General features: G+C 38.7%; 1 protein-coding gene across 1 annotated transcript in view; it reads left to right on the top strand.

The window, feature by feature from the left end:
- Gcc2 (GRIP and coiled-coil domain containing 2) overlaps positions 1-15,948 on the top strand; it is a 44,329-nt gene extending 28,381 nt beyond the window's left edge. Inside the window, exons 18-24 of the mRNA XM_029570646.1 lie at positions 526-647; positions 2,993-3,169; positions 6,858-7,075; positions 8,403-8,597; positions 9,610-9,764; positions 11,297-11,498; positions 13,187-15,948. Coding sequence (XP_029426506.1) covers positions 526-647; positions 2,993-3,169; positions 6,858-7,075; positions 8,403-8,597; positions 9,610-9,764; positions 11,297-11,498; positions 13,187-13,257 — 1,140 coding nt within the window. The 3' untranslated portion in view covers positions 13,258-15,948. The remainder of the gene's footprint in view (positions 1-525; positions 648-2,992; positions 3,170-6,857; positions 7,076-8,402; positions 8,598-9,609; positions 9,765-11,296; positions 11,499-13,186) is intronic.
- Positions 15,949-19,769: the final 3,821 nt, after the last annotated feature.

Here is a 19,769-nt window from a genome sequence, read left to right as displayed (position 1 = left end):
GCATCTCTGTCTGTACGTATTTGATTATTATGTCATAATTGGTTGCACTTGGTGCTTGGAACCTGTGTGTGTCTATAAAGTCATTGGGCAGATTTTATCGGTAATTTTTATCACGTCTACTAATTAACATGACATAAATTTTTATGCTTCCTCCTCAAATATAATTCATTTTTTTAATTTGCTGATTTTGTGTGTGTGTGTGCTTATTTTACTTTTTTTGTTGTTGTTTTATAAGACAAGGTCTCACTATCCCGTGCTGACCTGAAACTCACTGTATAGACCAAGCTGTTCCTGAACACATAGTAGTCATCCCACCTCAACCTTCTAAGTACTGGGATTATAGGCATGAACCACCATGCCCAGCTCCAGAACTCTACTTTCAGTGGGGTGAATCAGGGCTAAAATGAATGTCAACTATATTGTTCATTTTTACAAACAGATTTTCACCTCAGCTTGTTAGCCTCTGAAAGGACATAGGAAGATTGTTATAATGGAAAATTTCTCTCTCTCTTTTAAATGTTATAGGCAGAACAAGCTGCTGTCACCTCTGAATTTGAGAGCTACAAAGTCCGAGTTCATAATGTTCTAAAACAACAGAAAAATAAGTCTGTGTCTCAGGCTGAAACTGAGGGAGCTAAACAAGAAAGGTAAAGTCTAATGTTTTCTCCTCATGAACACAGGTTCTTGCACAAGTAAGTTTTTTAATAATAAAACTAAATAAACAAGAAAGGTGAAGTCTAATGTTTTCCCCACAAGAATACAGGTTCTTGCACAAGTAAGTTAAAAAGCCCATTTTGATTGCTTTTGAATGTAGGATGTTAGATGTAATTGCTAGTGAACAGAGTGTTTCTTGACTTCACCGTATTTCTAGATATTACCTGGGAAATCACAGCAAGGGCACTATTGCAAACTCTAAAGGACATTAAAAAGACCTGTGAAGCCAGAATTTGGTCTCTGAGCTATAGACTGAAGGTTTGCTGTTGACTTAATACAACCTGGCCATAGTAGAAATTTAAGCATTAAAATTGTATTTACATTATTGTGTTCATGACTGTCTCCATTTGATTTGAATAGAGTTTAATGCTAGGTTAAAATTGCATCCAGGTCCATTTTTTAAATTGTTCAAAATATACCAAGAACAAGAGCTGGTTAGGGCATCCTTGTGGCATGTATGTCTTGATTTCATAGTAGAACTTATTCATATTTTTATACCTGCTCTTACAGTTCTGAACAGGACTAATGGTACTGCTCTGTTTGGATGCTTGGGTTTATGTTTCTATTACTTTTTGTTTAGAAATCTATTAAAAATGGGACTAGATAGTCTGCAGTATGAGGTATTTTCTCTTCCAGTAGCCATCATAATACATAAATAATATATATACATAGATATACATATATCATAATACATATCAAGTTAAGTATTGACACAGTACATACAGAATATGACCATTTGGTTTTTTAATAATATTTTATTATTTGAGAATTTCATAAAAGGTGTTTTGGTCATATTCACACTCCCTCCCCATCTCCTCTTATACCCACCCCCACGTACTTACAACCCCTACTTTGCGTCCGCTCTATATTTTTTTTTTTTCCCAAGACCTATTGATTCCAGTTTGGGTTCTCCAAATGTTTTTGGGTGTGGGTCCATCCCTGAAACCTGGTCAACCTACCTGACATCCTTAAGGAAAACTGACTTTCCCCTCTCCCAGCAGCTATCAGTTACCAATAGTTCTTCAGCTAGAGTTGGGGCTTCATGACCTCTTCCCTCCATGATGAGATTTTTGTCTGGTTTGGGCTTAAACAGGTCTTGTGCATGCGGTCACAACCACTGTGGGTTCTTTTGTGTACCTGACCTGCTGTGTCCAGAGAAGACTTTCACTGTATTCATCCAATACTTTTGGCCTTTCCCCTCCTCTTCCATAATGCTCCCTCAGCCTTTGGGAACGGAGTATGATAAAGATGTTCATTTAGGGTTGAGCACTCCACAGTTTCTTACTCTTTGCACATTGATCAGTGTGGGTTTCTGTGTTAATTACCATCTGCAAAAAAAAAAAAAGATTGAGAGTTGACTAATCTGTGGGTAAAACAGTCATTAGGAGTCAGTTTACTACTATGTCCATTTAGCAGCATAATGGTAATAAGTTCTCCCCTAAGGCCTGCAGCCTGTTTAGCCATAGGTTAATATCACCCTTCAGAAGAGCCATTTTTGAGCATGCAATTTTGAGTTTTAAACTACTTAATTGTAAACATTTTAAGTTCCTTTTAGTTTGTTATACATTTTTAGGGAGCTGGTAATGTATGAATTTTGGAAGAACTGTGGTTTTAATTGTTGACACCTAAATTTTATTCTAATTCAAAAGAGACTTCCTCCTTTTCTTCCAGTTGTCTTTCGCTGTAGTTTGGCCTAACATCCCATCCTCATAACAGCTAACTTTGAACTATATAAGATTTGTTTTTTTAACTAAGGACAATCTGTAATATATAACATTGCCTATTTTGGTACCATTTAATACTCTATTCCATTTTAATATGAAATGTTAGATTCATAGACAAGTCAAATAAGGTGGTACGTACTTTGTAATTCCAACACTCAGGAAGCTGAACTCAGAGTGTTTGTATAAATCTGTAGTACCTGAAATTTACAATCTAACCATAGCATCTTTTTAAAATTATTTTTAATTCTAGTCTTTGAATTCTTATGAATATATTATATTGTGGAAGCTTCCACAATAACAGAAAAGATGACACTAAAACAGCAAATGTGCCGGGCGTGGTGGTGCATACCTGTAGTCCCAGCACTTGGGAGGCAGAGGCAGGTGGATCTCTGTGAGTTCAAGGCCAGAACTACATGATGAGTTCCAGGACAGCTGGGGCTACAGAGAGGCCCTGTCTCAAAAAGACCAAAAAAAAAAACCAAATGTATTTGAAGTTACAAAATGAGGTTCACCACTTTCAAAAAATGTTGTTAAACTGTTTATTTCTGTTTGAGGGAACACCTGGAAATGCTGATTGACCAACTGAAAATCAAGCTACAGGATAGCCAGAATAGCTTACAAATCAGTGTGTCCGAGCTGCAGACCTTACAGTCTGAGCATGACACTCTGCTGGAGAGGCACAACCGGATGCTACAGGAAACTGTGACCAAGGAGGCAGAGTTGCGAGAAAAGTAAGTCAACAGATTCCTTTGGTACCAGGCAAGCAACCTGTACTTCCAATGTGTTGCTCCTTGGGATAAGTACAGATTTGAAATAAGACGTAGGCATTTATAAAGGCTTACCTACCACAAAGCATACTTCTACCTACTACAAAGCTTCCTTGGACTCTTTATCTTTAGCATCAAAAGATTTTTTTTTTTAACTTTATTTTTATTTTATGTGTATCTGCATTTTTTGCCTGCGTGATGTAAGTATGTCTTCTGCTTGTGGAGGCCAGAAGAGGGTGTCTTCTCCCTTGGAACTGGAGTAGGTGGTTGTGAGCTGCCTGACGTGGGTGCTGGGAACTGAGCCCCAGCCCTCTGCAAGAGCAGCCCTTGCTCCTAACCACTGAGCGTCTTTCCAGCCCTATCATTAGCAATTTTTAGATTAACTGTTTGTCTGCTCATCCAATGTTCTACTTCTCTTACAGCCTTTATAATCAGAAAGTTTCTTTAAAAAAAAAATTTAAGTTGGGCATGGTGGCATATGCCTTTAATCCCAGCACTCAGGAGGCAGAGGCAGGCGGATTTCTGTGAGTTCGAGGCCAGCCTGGTCTCCATAGTGAATCCAGGCCAGCTGTGGCTACAGGGAAACTGTCTCAAAAAGACCAAAAAAAAAAAATGGAAAAACAAAAATTGCTTTCTAACCCATGTGTCAGATTACCAGCATTTTTTTTTTTTAATCTCCAAAAGAAAACATTTAAGTAACTAACTGAAAAACAATATAGAACTTAACTTGGCCACTCTGTTCAACTCAACATCCTTTTTAATTGTTACAATGCTTTAGGCCTTAGGAATGTTGACAAAGTAAGTAGATGATTCTCTTGTGAATAACAAACTTAGACCTGCTATAATAAAGAAAGTAGGTGGTAATTTTTAATTCTTTGAGAATTTCATACAATGTATTTTGATCATATTCAACTCCCTTCCCCAGCTCCTCTCACCCAACTTCCCAATCCCCACAACTTCATGTTTCTTTTTTGGTGTTTTTGAGACAGGGTTTCCCTGTAGTCCCAGCTGTTCTGGAATTCAGCTAACCAGGCTGGCCTTGAACTCACAGAGATCCACCTGCCTCTGCCTCCTGAGTGCTGAATTAAAAGTATGTGCCACCAAAAAAAAAGAAAGAAAGAAAGAAAAAGAAAGTAGGTGGTAATGTAGTATCTTAGAATACAGACATGTTCTTTGAACATCTTTGAAAGCACTATTAGGACACTTTACACTCCCAAGTGTGCTGTTATATCTAACCTTTTTATGTCTAATCTTAAGCTAAACCTGAAAAGTTTTAAAGAACTTGGATTTCTTAGCTTATAGTTTCTCTTATCAGTGTAAGTTATATTAACCATGTAAACCAGTAGTTTCAGGGAAGATCTACCAGTTTTTAAACTATTCTTACCAAAGGTGAGCTTATATTAGTGATGAATTAGCTTATATGGGGGCTGGAGAGATGGCTCAGCAGTTAAGAGACTGACTGCTCTTGCAGAGGACAGGGGTTTAATTCCCAGCACCCACACGGTGGCTATCAACCATCTGTAACTCCAGTTCCAGGGGATTGGACACCTTCTTCTAATCTCTGAGGGCATTGCATGACACAGGCACATTTGCAGACATGCAGGCGATGCACTCATATACATAAAATAAAAATAAATACAGAAATTACCTTATGTAGTGATGCTTACCTTATGTACATCAGAAGCTTCAGGTCTTACTCTTTCTTTTTTTACTTTTCTTTTTTTTTTTTTTTTTTTTTTTTTTGAAAGGTGATTCGTTATAAGTAGCCCCAGCTGGCCTGGAACTCACTTTGTAGACTAGGCTGGCCTTGAACCCAGAGATCCGCCTCTGTCTCCCAGGTGCTGGAATCAAAGGTATGCGCCACTGCACCCAGCTTCGGGTCTTACTCTTTATCCTTGAAAGTTTACTATAAATTATTTTGCTAACACAAAGTACATTTGGTGCCTTTAAAGTAATTTAGTCATTACTAAGTATTTCTCAGTACTTACTATGTATCAGTCATTCTAAGTTCTGAAAACAGCTCACAGTGTCTTGAGATGTCTTTAGGAACTTTCCACCCTTCTTCGGAAGTACTAATAAGGCCAGGTAAGGTTGTATACTCCTATAATCCCAACACTTATGCAGAGGTAAGAGAATCACTGCAAGCTGGAAGCCAGCCTTGTCTACATAGCAATTAACAGATCAGCCAGGGACACATAGCAAGACCATAGAAACCACCACCCCTCAAAAAAGGACTAAAAACTAGTATTATTACTGACTGTACCTAGTTATGGAGAAAATAACCTTTCTTTATGCTGTATTTTTTAAGTGTTTAGTCATTGAAACTGTGAAAATGGCCCTAGAAGAATGTGCTAATTAGTTAGGCCAAGCAGGTAATATCTTTATTACTTACAGGGCCCACCTAATAGAATACCCCACTCAAAACTGGGACAAGATTGTGAGCTTCTACCAGAATAGTGTTCTGATCCCACATAAGGAGCTTATAAACATCTAGCCTGCATGTAAATTCACAAATATCACTGATACCACTCAAAGGATAAAAACCTTACCCTAATCTAAAATATTACTTTGTGTGTATGAGAGAAATGCTGGGCATTGAACTCAGGCAAGTGCTGTATCAGTGAGCTGTGCCCAGCTCTCAGAAAACTGTTACGAGATTCTCTTTGCATTCTTAGTAAATATTATTTAACCAAATGCTTACAAAACACTCTGTATGCAAAGACATTTTTTAGACTCCCTAGTCATCATGAACTTAGCAATTAAGATACATTTTCCCAGGGGCTGGAGAGATGGTTCAGCGGTTAAGAACAATGGTTGTTCTTGCAGAAGACCCGGATTCAAATTCCAGCACCCACATGGCAGCTAACAACTGTCCATAACTCCAGTTCCAGGGGATCCAACAGGCATTGCATGACACGGGTACACTTACCTACATGCAGCCAATACATGCATACATAGAAAATAAAAATAATAAATAAAATATTTTTTTAAAAAAAGATACATTTTCCCAAAGCCAGGCATAGTGACATACACTTCTCTCTGACCCCAGCACTCAAGTTCGAGACCCAGGCTACATAGCAAGTTCAAGTCCAGTCTGGACTACATATGAGACCCTGATTACCTTTCTCTCTTTAGCCACTAAATCCTGTTTTAACATAGTGATATGTATGTTTATAACTGATAGAAAAAAAAAAAAAAAAAAACTTGATGCATTATTCTCCTAGTTAGCAGTGTTCATTTAGCCCAGGACTTGGGTTTGATTCTGGCCACATTAGTGAGGAAGGAGCAGCTTTCACTCTGTTCTCTAATTGCTTTATTTACTTTTTATGAGTATTTCTGGATCTCTCAGTGGAAAGGAAATTTTGTTGTTTTGGGTTTGCTAAAACCAAATACATAAAATATCAAAAGTCCAAGTAAACTATTAAAATAGTGGCTCACGAGGCTGGAGAGATGGCTCATTGGTTAAGAGTACTGGCTGTTCTTGCAGAGGATCTGGGTTTGGTTCCCAGATCCCACATGGTGACTAACAACCATCAGTAACTCCAGTTCCAGGGGATCCATTGCCCTCTTCTGACTTCCATGGGTATTGCAGGACATGGACTCACTTACATACATATAGTACATATGTTATCTAAGCTTCTCTCACCTTTAGGCTGTGTTCCGTACAATCAGAGAACATGGTGATGAAGTCTGAGCATGCCCAGACCGTGTGTCAACTAACTTCCCAGAACGATGTGCTCCGCAGTAGTTTCCGAGATCAAGTACGACATTTGCAGGAAGAACACAGAAAGACGATGGAGACTTTGCAGAACCAGCTCTCCAAGGTGGAAGCTCAGCTCTTCCAACTCAAGAGTGAACCAGCCACGAGAAGTATGTGTGTATTTGTGCAAGTGTTGGCTGTTCATGTTTTACCAAATTTACATCACTTAAGAACATCATTCACAAATTCATGAGAAAGTAAATTTACTGCATAGCAACCTGTAATTCATGAAATTTTGGATTTGCTTAAATCTGAACTGTTTGAACCCTTAATTATTTATACTTAAAGCAACATATTTGACTTCTTAGAATACTGAATTTCATGTACTTCACTAAATAAATGTAAATAAAGTATTTCTTTTTCCCTGGCTTACACATACTTGTATCAGTATATGGCACAGATCCTAAGTCTAGCATTTACCACTTGATGCTTGTTCAGCAGTAATGTGGTTGATCATCAAATGCATCTGTTCTTTGTTAGAAGTGTTAGGGGTAGAGCAAGGGACTTAAAAACAAACCAAGTGGCACTGTTCTTGTAGACTCTTCATCAGTACAGCATCTTTCAGATTTCTAGATGGAGTTTTAATTCAGCCATACCCACTATCTTCTCTTCTGCTTCCAGAGAGAGATTAGAGCATGTCAGCCATGGTGATGATGTATTTTAGTCTAAGTTCGTAGAGCTTTGTTTCCCTTGGAAAATGTCACTGGAGCATTGGCAGACAAGGGTCACTCAAAGAATCTGGATTAGAATTCTGGTCCTTCACTGAGTTATAGACCTTCGACAGAGTCAGTACATTTCTTTGAACTTCAGATTTCTTGGGATCAGTAAAGGACTATATTTGGAAAATGTCTTTGAGCTTCAGAGTTCTGTGCAAGTATTCATTGTTAGTCAACAGGAAATCTTTCCTATGAGCTATAATTGATTAGTTCTCCACACTGAACTCTGGACTCTGTCATCTGAACTCTATAGATGCAAGCAGGTAATACTGGGAATCAACCAAGATGGAGGTGTGAGGGCAGTGACAGAGGCCCGCAGACAAGCCTGTGATGTACTTCAGAAAATAGGCAGAGATAGGAGGTAGTGAAGCCACAAAATCAGCTAGACTAGCTTTCAGATTTCTCCCAATCTTTAACAATAGCATACCTTTCTGCTATAAGTTAATAAAAAATAAGTGTTATCCAGCTGTTTATCTTAGCCTGCAAGTAGCTATTAATGTATAGCTTCTGTTGAAATGACTAAAGTAGATAAAAATTCAGTGATTAAGTCTTTATAACTGCTTAGCAATTCTTTCTTCAAATACCACTTGTTTACCTCCTGGTTATTTAATTTCCTATCATTTGATACCCCCAGGGTCATCATGATTTTATTGACTGTCTTTGTTAGGACCAATTCCATTTTAAACAATTTCACCTAACCCTTTTAAAAAATACTTAACAGGCCCAGCTTCTTCCCACCAACCTTTGAAGAACCTTCGAGAAAGAAGAAACACAGACCTTCCAGTTCTAGACATGCACACTGCAACCCGGGAAGAGGGAGAAGGCATGGAGACAACTGACACTGAGTCCGTGTCTTCCACGGGCACACACACTCAGTCATTAGAGCAGCTACTTAATTCTCCTGAGACCAAACTTGGTATGTGAATATTTTTCTTATTTAATTTGGCTGCCTTCTTTAATATTAGTCTAATTTAAAAAAAAAAAAAAATTTTAGCTCTTCCAATAAGATTTTTTTTTGGGGGGGGGCGGTCTTTTGAGACAGGGTCTCCCTGTAACCCCATCTGTTTTGAAACTCACTATGTAGTCCAGGCTGGCCTTGAACTCACAGAGATCCACCTACCTCTGCTTCTGCCTCCCAAGTGCTGGGATTAAAGGCGTGCACCACCGCACCTGACTTAAGATCTTACAAAATAGAAGCAAATCGCCTTCAAAAATAACACTAGGACAACCCTAGACCTGAACCAGAAAGAGATGCTGGGAAGTTCTATAGTATTATTAGACGAGCTATTCTCTCAGTCATCCAAGAAGCTAATAATTTCAGTGTATTCCTTATGGTAAAGTATTAATAAATTTGCTGTAAAAATATAGTATAGTTTTGGTATACTTTTTGTTCTTACCTATAATGAATATTACTGCTCATAATTGAAGGAGATTCTCATCTTTTTAAAGCTTTGGGACCACATGGAATAGGGTCCATTTGTATCCAAGGACCAATGTGTTAGTCACCATTCTGTTACTGTGACAAAATATTTGAGAAAGTTAACTTAAGAGGAAGAATTTGTTTTAGCTTACTTACAGTTTCAGTCTGTGATCACTTAGCCCTAGCATTTTGGCCCTGTGGCAAGGCAGAACATCATGGTGGGAGCACATAATAGAGGAAGGTATTCACCTTATGGCAGCTAAGAGTGGAGAGATACAGGAATGAGCAGGGGTTGTCTGAAACATACAAACCTTGAGGGGCTTTAGGACCTTTCTCAAATTGTACTACCACAGAAATCGCTTCATATGTCTGTGACATATAAATCTTTTTGATTGAAGTATATAGTATAGATGTATGGCAAAGAGAATAGACTCATATGGTATCGAAAAGTAAGATATTTAATTATTTTATTCAGATCTAGTCTCTGATTTTTAAAACTAATTCTTAGAACAACATCTTGCAGAGCCTCCTTTATGGCATGCTGAATTTACCAAAGAAGAATTGGCTCAGAAGCTCAGTTCCACCTCAAAAAGTGCAGATCATTTAAGTGGCCTGCTTCGGGAGACAGAAGCCACCAACGCCATCCTTATGGAGCAAATTAAGGTGACATCAAAAATCTGGTCTGCTGTGAAGTTGTCTGCACCAGTTGATTTTCCGACTGTGTACAAATACCCAATTTTTTAAAATATTTATTATTATTTTATGTGTATGCGTGTATTGCCTGCATGGAGGTAAGTGCACCTGTGTCGTGCAGTGCCTGCGGGGGTCAGAAGAGGCTGTCAGATCCCCTGGAACTGGAGTTAGGACAGCTGTTAGCTGCCATGTGGGTGCTGGGATTTGAACCAGGGTCTTCTGCAGGAACAACCAGTGTTTTTAACCACTGAGCCTTCTCTCCAGCCCCACAATTACCCAATTTTATAACTAGATTTCTCACAATAAAAAATACTGCTTTTATATCTGCTAAACACTGTTAATTCCTACTTTTTCTAAGAAAGCTTTAGAAATCGGAGATATTTACAAGTCATTACTCCACATTTGCTCAAGCATAGGTCCTTGAGTCCTAAAGATGAACATTGGAGCACCAGTAATTCAGGTCCTTGGCTGCTGCCCATGGCTCTGAACTGCTTTGTAGGTAGAAAGCCTAGTAGCTCAGGAAGTGCCCAATATTTAAAGTCAACACTAGGAACGTCTTAGAATATTGGAGAGCAGCTCCGTTGAAGATTTCTCTTTTCTCCCTCTCCCTTTCCCTCCCTCCTTCCCCCTTCTTCCCCCTTCTCTCTTGAGACAAAGCTAAAGGTGCTCTAGAACTTGTTATGTAGCTGAGGATTGCCTTGAATGTCTGATCATCCTGTTTGTACCTCCCGAGTGCTGGATTGATTATAAGCATGTAGTACCACCCTGGCTTACCAGTAAATCACCTCAAAAAATAATGATCCAAGTCCTGAACTTTACATGTATTATCTTAATATAATGACTTGAGAAGATTTAAGGGCTTTATTTTTTAATTTTTAATTTTCTTCATTTTTCATATAATCATTCCGCATTTTTCTAGTAGTAGTTTTACAGTGTCTCGTGCTCTTTAATATTCCTGAACTCAGCTTCTGTTTTAGTAAAGTACTGTTCATGTTGGGCATCCTCACAGCCTGGGCTCTCCATGCAGGACAGGGGAACGGAATTGTGAAGGCTACAGATGTTTACCTCAGTACCTGCGTTGACACCCCCTCCTCACGTTCAACTCATGGCCCCCAGAGTAGAAGGTGGGAGGAGCATTGGGAGGAGCAGCTTATGGCTCTAAGTACTCATTCAGTGCTTCCCATCAGACCCCAGTTGTCAGCCCCCATTTCTTGTGGTGCCCTGTGCTTCTGAGGCAAGAATTTCTCCTTTATTACTTTGGATGGATCTTTTTGTCTGTCAGTGGTATCTAGAAAACAGCCAGGTGGAAGCACTTGCATTTGTTCATGTGTTTCCTATCTTGAAGTGTCTTGATCGCTCTCATTCTTGTCTCCCCTCTTAGCCCCTCCTTTATTTTCGTGTGGTAGGGCAGTGTTCGGGGGAAGAAAGGTGCATGTGTTCGGTCTGCCGTATTTAATGAAAAGCTCCTCAAAACCATTTTAAACTAATTTCTCTAATACCAGCTTCTGAAAAGTGAAATAAGAAGATTGGAAAGAAATCAAGAGCGAGAGAAGTCAGTAGCTAACCTGGAATACTTGAAGAATGTCCTGTTGCAGTTTATTTTCCTCAAACCAGGGAGTGAAAGAGAGAGGCTTCTTCCTGTTATAGACACAATGTTGCAGCTCAGCCCTGAAGAAAAGGGAAAACTTGCTACAGTTGCTCAAGGTATGTGAATGGACTCACTCCTTGCGTTTGACCCTTTATACTAGCCATTGGCCTTGCACTTGAAAACTTCTGTTTGTGCTTGTGACCTTTTTATGTCTTTCAAAGTTGTCATTTCAATTTTTTTCTCTTGGATTATTTCTATCATACATGTAACTAGATTTGACTTTCTAATACTTGGGGGCAATTGTAGTACGTGGACAAGCTCAACATTCACCAGAATACAATACAATGCCCAGTTTGATCTATTTGAAAGTTGGGTCTGTATTCTGGTGTTGAGTGGAATGAGTTTTGTTTCTAGCATGTAGTGGCACATTCTTCTCCTCCTTCCACTTGCAGACAGTGCAGGGATAACAGTCATATGGCCCAATACTTTGTCTCTATCTACAGTCTACTTTGCAGGTGAATTTAGAGTTAAAGCAGTCCTGTAGTAGAACTTAAATTTTGTTAGTGTCAGTTAGATTCAGTAGTATTTCCCAAAACGCCTTTGAAATGCAGTAGTTAATATACTTGATTTCATGCTGCATGATGGTTTCATTTTGTTTGAAATGTTTTTATTCTCAGGCGTACAGAGAAAATAACAGTAATGTCCTTTGTAGCTGTCATCAACCTCTAAGAGTTTCAAACATGGCCAGTTTTTTTAGCAGAAGTAGGGGAGAGCTCAAGATTTGTAAAGTAAAGCCCACCCACCATATCATCTCCCTGGATCCTTCCTTCTTGCCCAGCTCTTGTTCGCTGCCCCTGTGTACAGCATGTGTACAATGTCTTGTAGTAGTATACCACATAGGCCTCATACACTGCATTTAGTTAATCTTCGAGTTTGTTTTGTTATATCTTGCTTTCAGGGTTTTGTTGAAGGGTTGCAGGAGGTTCTGTTACTCGGATTTTTTTCAGGGGTTCCCCCCTCCCCCTTTTAGTTGCAGTAAATCATATTTCTTTATTTAATATTCCATTTATTGTTTGAAGAAGTTGATCATTTGTTCTATAGCAATTCAACATTCTGAATTTGGCATTTCACAAGAGCATTGCACTTATTCAGGTATTGCATTATATAGGAAGTTAGCTTTCTGATTACATCCTGGAACAACTGGGAGGAGTGAGCATCAAGAATACCTTATCTGTAGAACTCCGCACTTACTAGGACATTTGAGAGAAGCAGCTTGAGAAGGGAACTGAAGGAGAGATTGTAACTGGCCAGAGGTGCCTGGGTTTGTGCTGAAATCATCTTTGTGTATGTACCTTGGAAGTAAACATTTTTAATAAATAGCAGCATTATTTACAATAGTAAAGTTCTGAAAGGAGAGGAAGAAAAAGAACAGGACAGAGACAGTAAATGAAGAGAGTAGCTCAGTTTCTCCAGAACGGATGAAAGAAGCCAGTGCAGAACTTCAAAACCCCAATAAAATTCAAGCAGGAAAGAAAAGAAGTCTGCCTCTATTCATGTAAGTTTAAACACACACACACACACACACAAACACAAACTAAATTTAATAATGTACTGGGATTGAAGTATGTATCACCACTCTAGGCTCCAGTACCATGTTCATAAGAAATTTAGAATAATAATTGTGTCTTTTATATGGCCTTTGGTCATTGGAATAGACATTTTGTTTATGCTGTATAGTGATTTCATATGTAGATTTCACATTGAGAAATTTGATTTCTTTTTTTTTTTTTTTAATTTCCTAAAGGTGAGGAAGAGAATGCTTCTCGTTCCTCTGGATGGGCATCCTATCTACATAGTTGGTCTGGACTTCGATAAATTGATGGAAAGAAAATTCTCTATTGACTCAGTAGAATCTATTTTTTTAAAAAAATGGTTCGCATTATTAATCATTCTTTTGTTAGAAAGTATGTATATCTGTTCACATCCTCTGACTTTGTATATATGTATAGCAGATGTATTTAGAATTTCAACTTGGAGAAAAGTACAATAGCTTGAAGCGAGGGTACCAGTTGTCCCCAGCCCTCTAATTCAGCACCATGGATGTACAGTCTGTGGTCTCCCGTACACATCCCTGGATGAGAAAATGAGGAAACAGTTCACTTCTTCACACAGGAGCCACAGGAACCACCCATGTCTACTACTGTGAATTTTGAAATTGAAGTAAATTTTGATACCATCCCAATTGGGAAGTTGAATTAGCTTCTAAAATAATGTTTCAAGATTATTTGTTAATAAATTGATGAGAAAATTTGGTAGTTAGCATCTGAAAGACATGCTTTATTGGTAAAGTTGACACGTTTATTAAGGGATTATGAAGTAAATATGCTGCAGTTAATTATGAGTCTAAGTTAAATTGCAGTTTAGCTAGTTGCTTTAAAATAAACTTCTCTCTCTCTCTCTCTCTCTCTCTCTCTCTCTCTCTCTCTCTTTCAAATATGCTATTTCAAAACTCAACTATGTTATGGGAAGCCCTGGTGCTGCTGGTGTGACACAGAATAAATATGAATAAATATGTCCCCTTCAGCTGAGGGCTTCTGCAGTGTCTCCAGGCTCTGACTGTGCTGCCACTACTTATAAGTCATGAGTCTCTGCTAGTTCTCTGCGTCTCCCCAGATGAAAACATCTCAGAACAGTGACTGTCGTACTAATATCATCAGCTCTACAGTGAGCCTGGTGCTTCCAGTGTGCTGCACCCGGGTAGTCTGGTTCCCTGCACATGCCCTCCAGAGGGTTGGGGCTCATTGTGTGGTCACAGATCTGATGAGTAAGGCTCGCTGTGGGAGTATTACCTGCCTTTGATGTTGCTGGAAATAATCTATTGACTAGATTAAAATTTTGCTCTTAAATTTAAGAATTCTATTTTTAATATTTATTTGTTAATAAGTAACCATTATAGTATGCTCTCTGAAGTTGTTAAGGCTTACAGTTAATACTCTGATTTCCATCTCAGCTGGAAACCTGACTTCAGTTTACTAAGAATACTGGTTTCCAACCTAGTTTAAGTGAAATTTGCTACTGACATGTTGAGTTTGTTCTTTTAAAACTGCCTCTTAATGTTCAGTCCTCGTTAGAAAAACGGACCTAACTAGTGAATGTATTAATTAAATTCATCCGTCTCAGAGCTGACTTTAGAAGTTCAGTGGTTTTTTTAACTTCATAAACTGTGAATATGCGCATACCAGCAGCATACAGTGTGTAACTAAACTTTTTCTTTAAACCTATGCCTTTTGAATTCTGTATAAACTTGTTTTGAAATATAGTCTGTATGTATGAATATAATGACAAAAATACCTTTTCTGCATGGTAAAGATTACTTTGATTACAAAAGACATATATACTTTTTATGGCTTCAGTGATGAAGAAATGTGGCCGGGCGTGGTGGCGCACACCTTTAGTCCCAGCACTCGGGAGACAGAGGCAGGGAATCTCTGAGATTGAGGCCAGCCTGGTCTACATAGCCAGTTCCAGGCCAGTTGGGGCTACAGGGAGACCCTGTCTCAAAAATAACAACAACAAAAAAAAGCAATGAAGAAATGTAATGATTATTTTAGTATTTCTATTAAATATGTTTAACTGTATATTACATTGTTATGGCTACTCTTTCTGTTAAACACTCCATGGTTGGGACCTGTTGGTACTTAAGAAGTTGTGCTACCGATGGAGCTGCTCAGGAATTTGAGGCCAGCCTAGTGAGACCACCTTCCCCCAGTCTCTTAAAAGAATACAGACCAACTGTTCAGCATATTCAAAGAAACCATGGCACCTGCTATTGTGACACTCCTCCCAGCTGGATCTGGAAGCAACACTTTGCCTTTCTTTGGGCAGTATTGACATTGGTTTGAACAGGGACGGATACCTGAAAGCTTCAGCCTCAGGTAACCTCAGAGTTCATGCAGAGCCCTTTGAGAATTTGGACTGGGATATGGGGAGAGGCAGATTGGAGAGGAGCACAAGTGCTGGAGAGACACGGACAAGCTGCACCGTGGAAGTGAGCATGGCCCCACGTCTGGCCGTTAACAGATGTGGAGGAGTTTATGGTTTAGTTCAGTGTTTACCTACATTGTGCCCTGGGTAACCTGTATTTTGAGCCTTTCTACCTACCCAGAGCTGGGACTGAGATCCAGATTTCCAGGACAGATAGAATTGAAATGCCTTTAAAAATACCTTTTTATGTTTAAGTTAGCATACAAAGTGATGGGTTTCATTGTGGCATTTCATACATATATTTCATTATACTTTTTTTCCTCTAATTCCTTGCTGTTCTCCCTCATCCAGTCGGCCTCCTCTTACTGGACCCCTTCCTCTCCCCAGATAGTCCTCTGTTCTGCTACCGTGTCACATGAATCCTAGTCCCTTCTCTTTTTCTCCTCTTTCCTACAGATCTTGTCATCCCCTCTTATGGTCTCTTCCACTTGTATACCCTTCACATATGTACATATATCTATGTTTATATATGCATATATTTTGATCTATGTTCTGCATATAAGAATAAAGATACTTTTCTGAGTCTGGCTTTTTTTTTTTTTTTTGCTTTAATGTGATCACCAGTTTCATTTTTCTGCAAATGTCATAATTTCATTTTTTTCTTTATGGCTGCATAAAATTCCATTGTATATACGTACCAAATTTTCTTCATCTGTTGATGAGCAGAAATCTAGGCTGGTACCATTTCTTACCTGTTGTGGATAGAGCAGCAGTAAACATGAATGTGCATATATCTCCATGATATGTTGACTTAGACTTCTTCACATTATATACCCAGGAATGCTATAGCTAGATCTTAACTAATAGTTCTATTTTTAGCTTTTTGACCCATCCTCCACAGTGGCTGCACCAGTTTACATTCCCACCAGTAGTATATAAAGGTTCCTCTTTCCCCACACCCTCACCAGCATTTGTTTTCTTGATGGTAGCTATTCTGACTGGGATAAGATGGAATGCCAAAGCAGTTTTAATTTGCATTTCTCTACTTTCTATGGATGTTGACCATGTTTTCAAATATTTATTGGCCATTTGTAATTCTTTTCAGAACTGTCTATTGACATTGGCCTGCTTAATGACTGGAGGATTTGTCTCTGATGTTTAATTTTTGCAGTTCTTTATATATCCTATATATTAATCCCCTGTCTGATGTGTGGTTGGTGAAGACTTTTCCCAGTTTTGTGGATTGTCTCTTCACTGGTGATTGTTTCTTTTGATATGCAGAAGGTTTTTAATTTCATACAGCCTCATGTGTCCATACTTACACTATGGAGTGTTGTTCAGAAAATCCTTGCCTGTGGCTTTCTGTACTGTCTGGCCTAAGTTGCCTAGCAGCCCAAAGTTTTAGGTCTTACATTAAGATCTTTGGTCCATTTTGAAATGATCTCTATGTAGGATAAGAGGTGGATCTAGTTTCATTCTGCATGTGGAACTCCGGTTTTCCTGGCACCATTTTTGAAGAGGTTATAGCTGTACAGGTTTCCTTCCGTGTCCTCTAGCTTATTCCATTAATCTACATGGCTGTCTTTGTGCTAGTACCATGCTGTCTTCACTACTATGATTCTAATATAATTTGAGGTAAAGGAATTGGGATGCCTCCAGTATTGCTCTTTCTGCTTAGAATTCCTTTGGCTATTCAGGGCCTTTTGTGCTTCCATGTGAATTTTAGGATTTTTTTCCCCAGGTTCTGGGAAGAATGCCATTGGAATTTTGACAGGAATTGCATTTAATTTATAGGTCACTTTGGACAATATAGCCATTTTCACAGTAGTAATTCTTCCAGTCCATTAGCATGGGATGTCTTTGCATCCTCTTTCCATCTTTTTTCAGTATCCTAAAGTTTTCATTAAAGAGCTCTTTGATTTCCTTTGTTAGATTTAGTCCTGAGTTCTGTTGCTTTGTTTTTGGTTTCTGCTTTATTTTGTTCTGTATTTTTGAAACTATTGTGAATGGAAGTCATATTGTGTCCCCCCACCACCCAATTTGTTGTCAAGTTCATCAGTATATAGAAAAGCTATTGTGTTTTTGTGTGTTTGTGTGTGTGTGTGTGTGTATGTGTGTGTATGTGTTTTAATGTTGATTTTGTATCCTGCTACTTTGCTCAAAGTCTCTGTCAGGTGTAAGGGTTTTCTGGTGGAGTCTTTAAGGACTTTAAAGTACAGGAACATGGCATCTGTGAATCTAATTACTTCGGTTTCTTCCTTTCCTATTTGTTTGGGGTTTGTTTGTTTAGAATTGGGTCTCATCCTCAAGATATTTGTGTGTATGCAAACACCCCCAAACACAAAATAATTATTTTTTTGATTAACATGCACAGTAACTAGTTTCATACATTGTTTTGGTTGACTCCCCCACCCTGGTTCCTCTGCTCCATCTCACTGCCCCCATGTCCCCATTTGTACTCATCCACCCTCAGTATCCCCTCTTTCACTTTAATACCACATGTATTGTACTGCCCTCCTTATCCCCCCTCTTTTAAAGCCTCTTTTCCCTCCAATGGGCCCACATCTAGCTTCATGTCCTCTTCACATACTTCCACATATACATATAAAAATTAAATTCGACATATGAAAGAGCATATGACATTTGTAATTCTGAGCTCTGGTTACCTCATTGAATATAATATTTTCCAGCTATCTTGAAATTTTCATAATTTCATTTTTCTTTATGGCTGGATAAAACTACATTGTATATATGTACCACATTGTTACTATCCATTCATCTGTGGATACACATCTAAACTGATTACTTTTTCTTGAAATTGTGATTACAGCAACAATAAACACGGATGTGAAAGTATCTCTGTGATAGAATGTACTCTTGGGTGTGTGCTCAGAAGTAGTATAGCAGCTCTTTTTAATTTTTATACCTTTTCCATATTTCTCTTACCTTGTTCTTCATCTTAGGACTTCAGGGATGACACTGCGTCAGAGTGGAGAAAGTAGGCACCCTTGTCTCACTCCAGGTTTTAGAGAAAGTGGTCTCAGTTTTTTGCTGTTTAGTATGTTGTATATGATCTTCATTATGTTAAAGTATGTTCCATCTGTTCCTAGTTTCTTCAGGACTTTTATCATTAAGGCATACTGAACCTTCTCAAATGCGTTTGCCACATCTATCAAGATGATTGTGTGATTCCTGTCTTTAAGTCTATTGATACTACATTAATTACATTTATTGATTTATGTTGAATCAACTTTACATCCCTGGGGTGAAACCAATTTGATTGTGATGTATGATCTTCTTAATGTGATCTTGATTTCCGTTTATGAATATTATGTAGGGAGTTTTTGCCTCTATGATCATCAGGGGATAGCAGTATAGTTTGTTGTTGTCTCTTTATGGCATAGTTTTTTTTGTTGTCTCTTTACCCAGTCTTGGTATCAGGGTAATGCTGACTTCATAGAATGACTTTGATAGTGTTCCTCCCTATTTTATGGAGCAGTTTGAGAAGTGTTAGTATTATATCTTATTTGAAAGTTTGGTGAGAGGCTGGAGAGATGATGGCTCGGTGGTTAAGAGGACTTTCTGCTCTTTCAGAGGACTCAAATTGAGTCCCAAGTACCCACATCAGATGGCTCACAACACCCCGTAACTCCAGCTCCAAGAGATCTATGCCCTTTTCTGGCCACCTCAGGCACCCACGTGCACATGCAGAACCTAACACACACATACATACACACAAATAATAAAAAAAAATTTTTCAAAGTTTGGTAGATTTCAGTAGTGAATCTGTCTGGTCCTGTGCTTTTCTTTATAAGTAAACTTTTAGTTACTGCTTCCATCATTACTTTTTGTGATTCTGTTTACGTTGTTTATATCTTCTGATTTTAATTTTGGTAAGTCATGTGTTTATAAATTTATTCATTTCTTATAGGTTTTCTAAAAATCACCAATCGTCTTTCCCCAGAGGTGAATTCTGCATGTGGTAATACTGACTTGCCACCCAAGATGTGCCCACTAGTGCAACAATGGCATCACTGTTAGAGGGGTAACTCATACTTCCAGTTTCATTTGAGGCCTCCTCAACAGGAAGGATTCATGCCTGGCACTATAAACCTGGCCAAAATCCAATGACTAGGGAGGTCATGGGCCCAAGGGGGACTACTGATGTTGGTGTTTCACTAACTTTTCCCCTCCCCACTGGGAGGCCTGCCCTCACTCAGGGTCTCCTGGTCCTGACATGGATTGACAAAACCAACATAATACATTCAATTGGGGTTTTGCATAGTTTATATGACAACCAGGAAAGGGGCTGACTTACAAAGACACAGATTCGCATAGGCTTTCATTTCCCATATTTGAGGTGTGTGCCATCTACTCACGGTCTCTGCGCTTTAGTCCAAAAG

This window comes from Nannospalax galili, unplaced genomic scaffold (assembly GCF_000622305.1).
Source record: "Nannospalax galili isolate Female #2095 unplaced genomic scaffold, S.galili_v1.0 scaffold323, whole genome shotgun sequence".
In the NCBI taxonomy this organism is placed as follows: domain Eukaryota; kingdom Metazoa; phylum Chordata; class Mammalia; order Rodentia; family Spalacidae; genus Nannospalax; species Nannospalax galili.
Note: the sequence above shows the minus strand (reverse complement) of the source record. Positions and strands in the feature narration are given on the sequence as shown.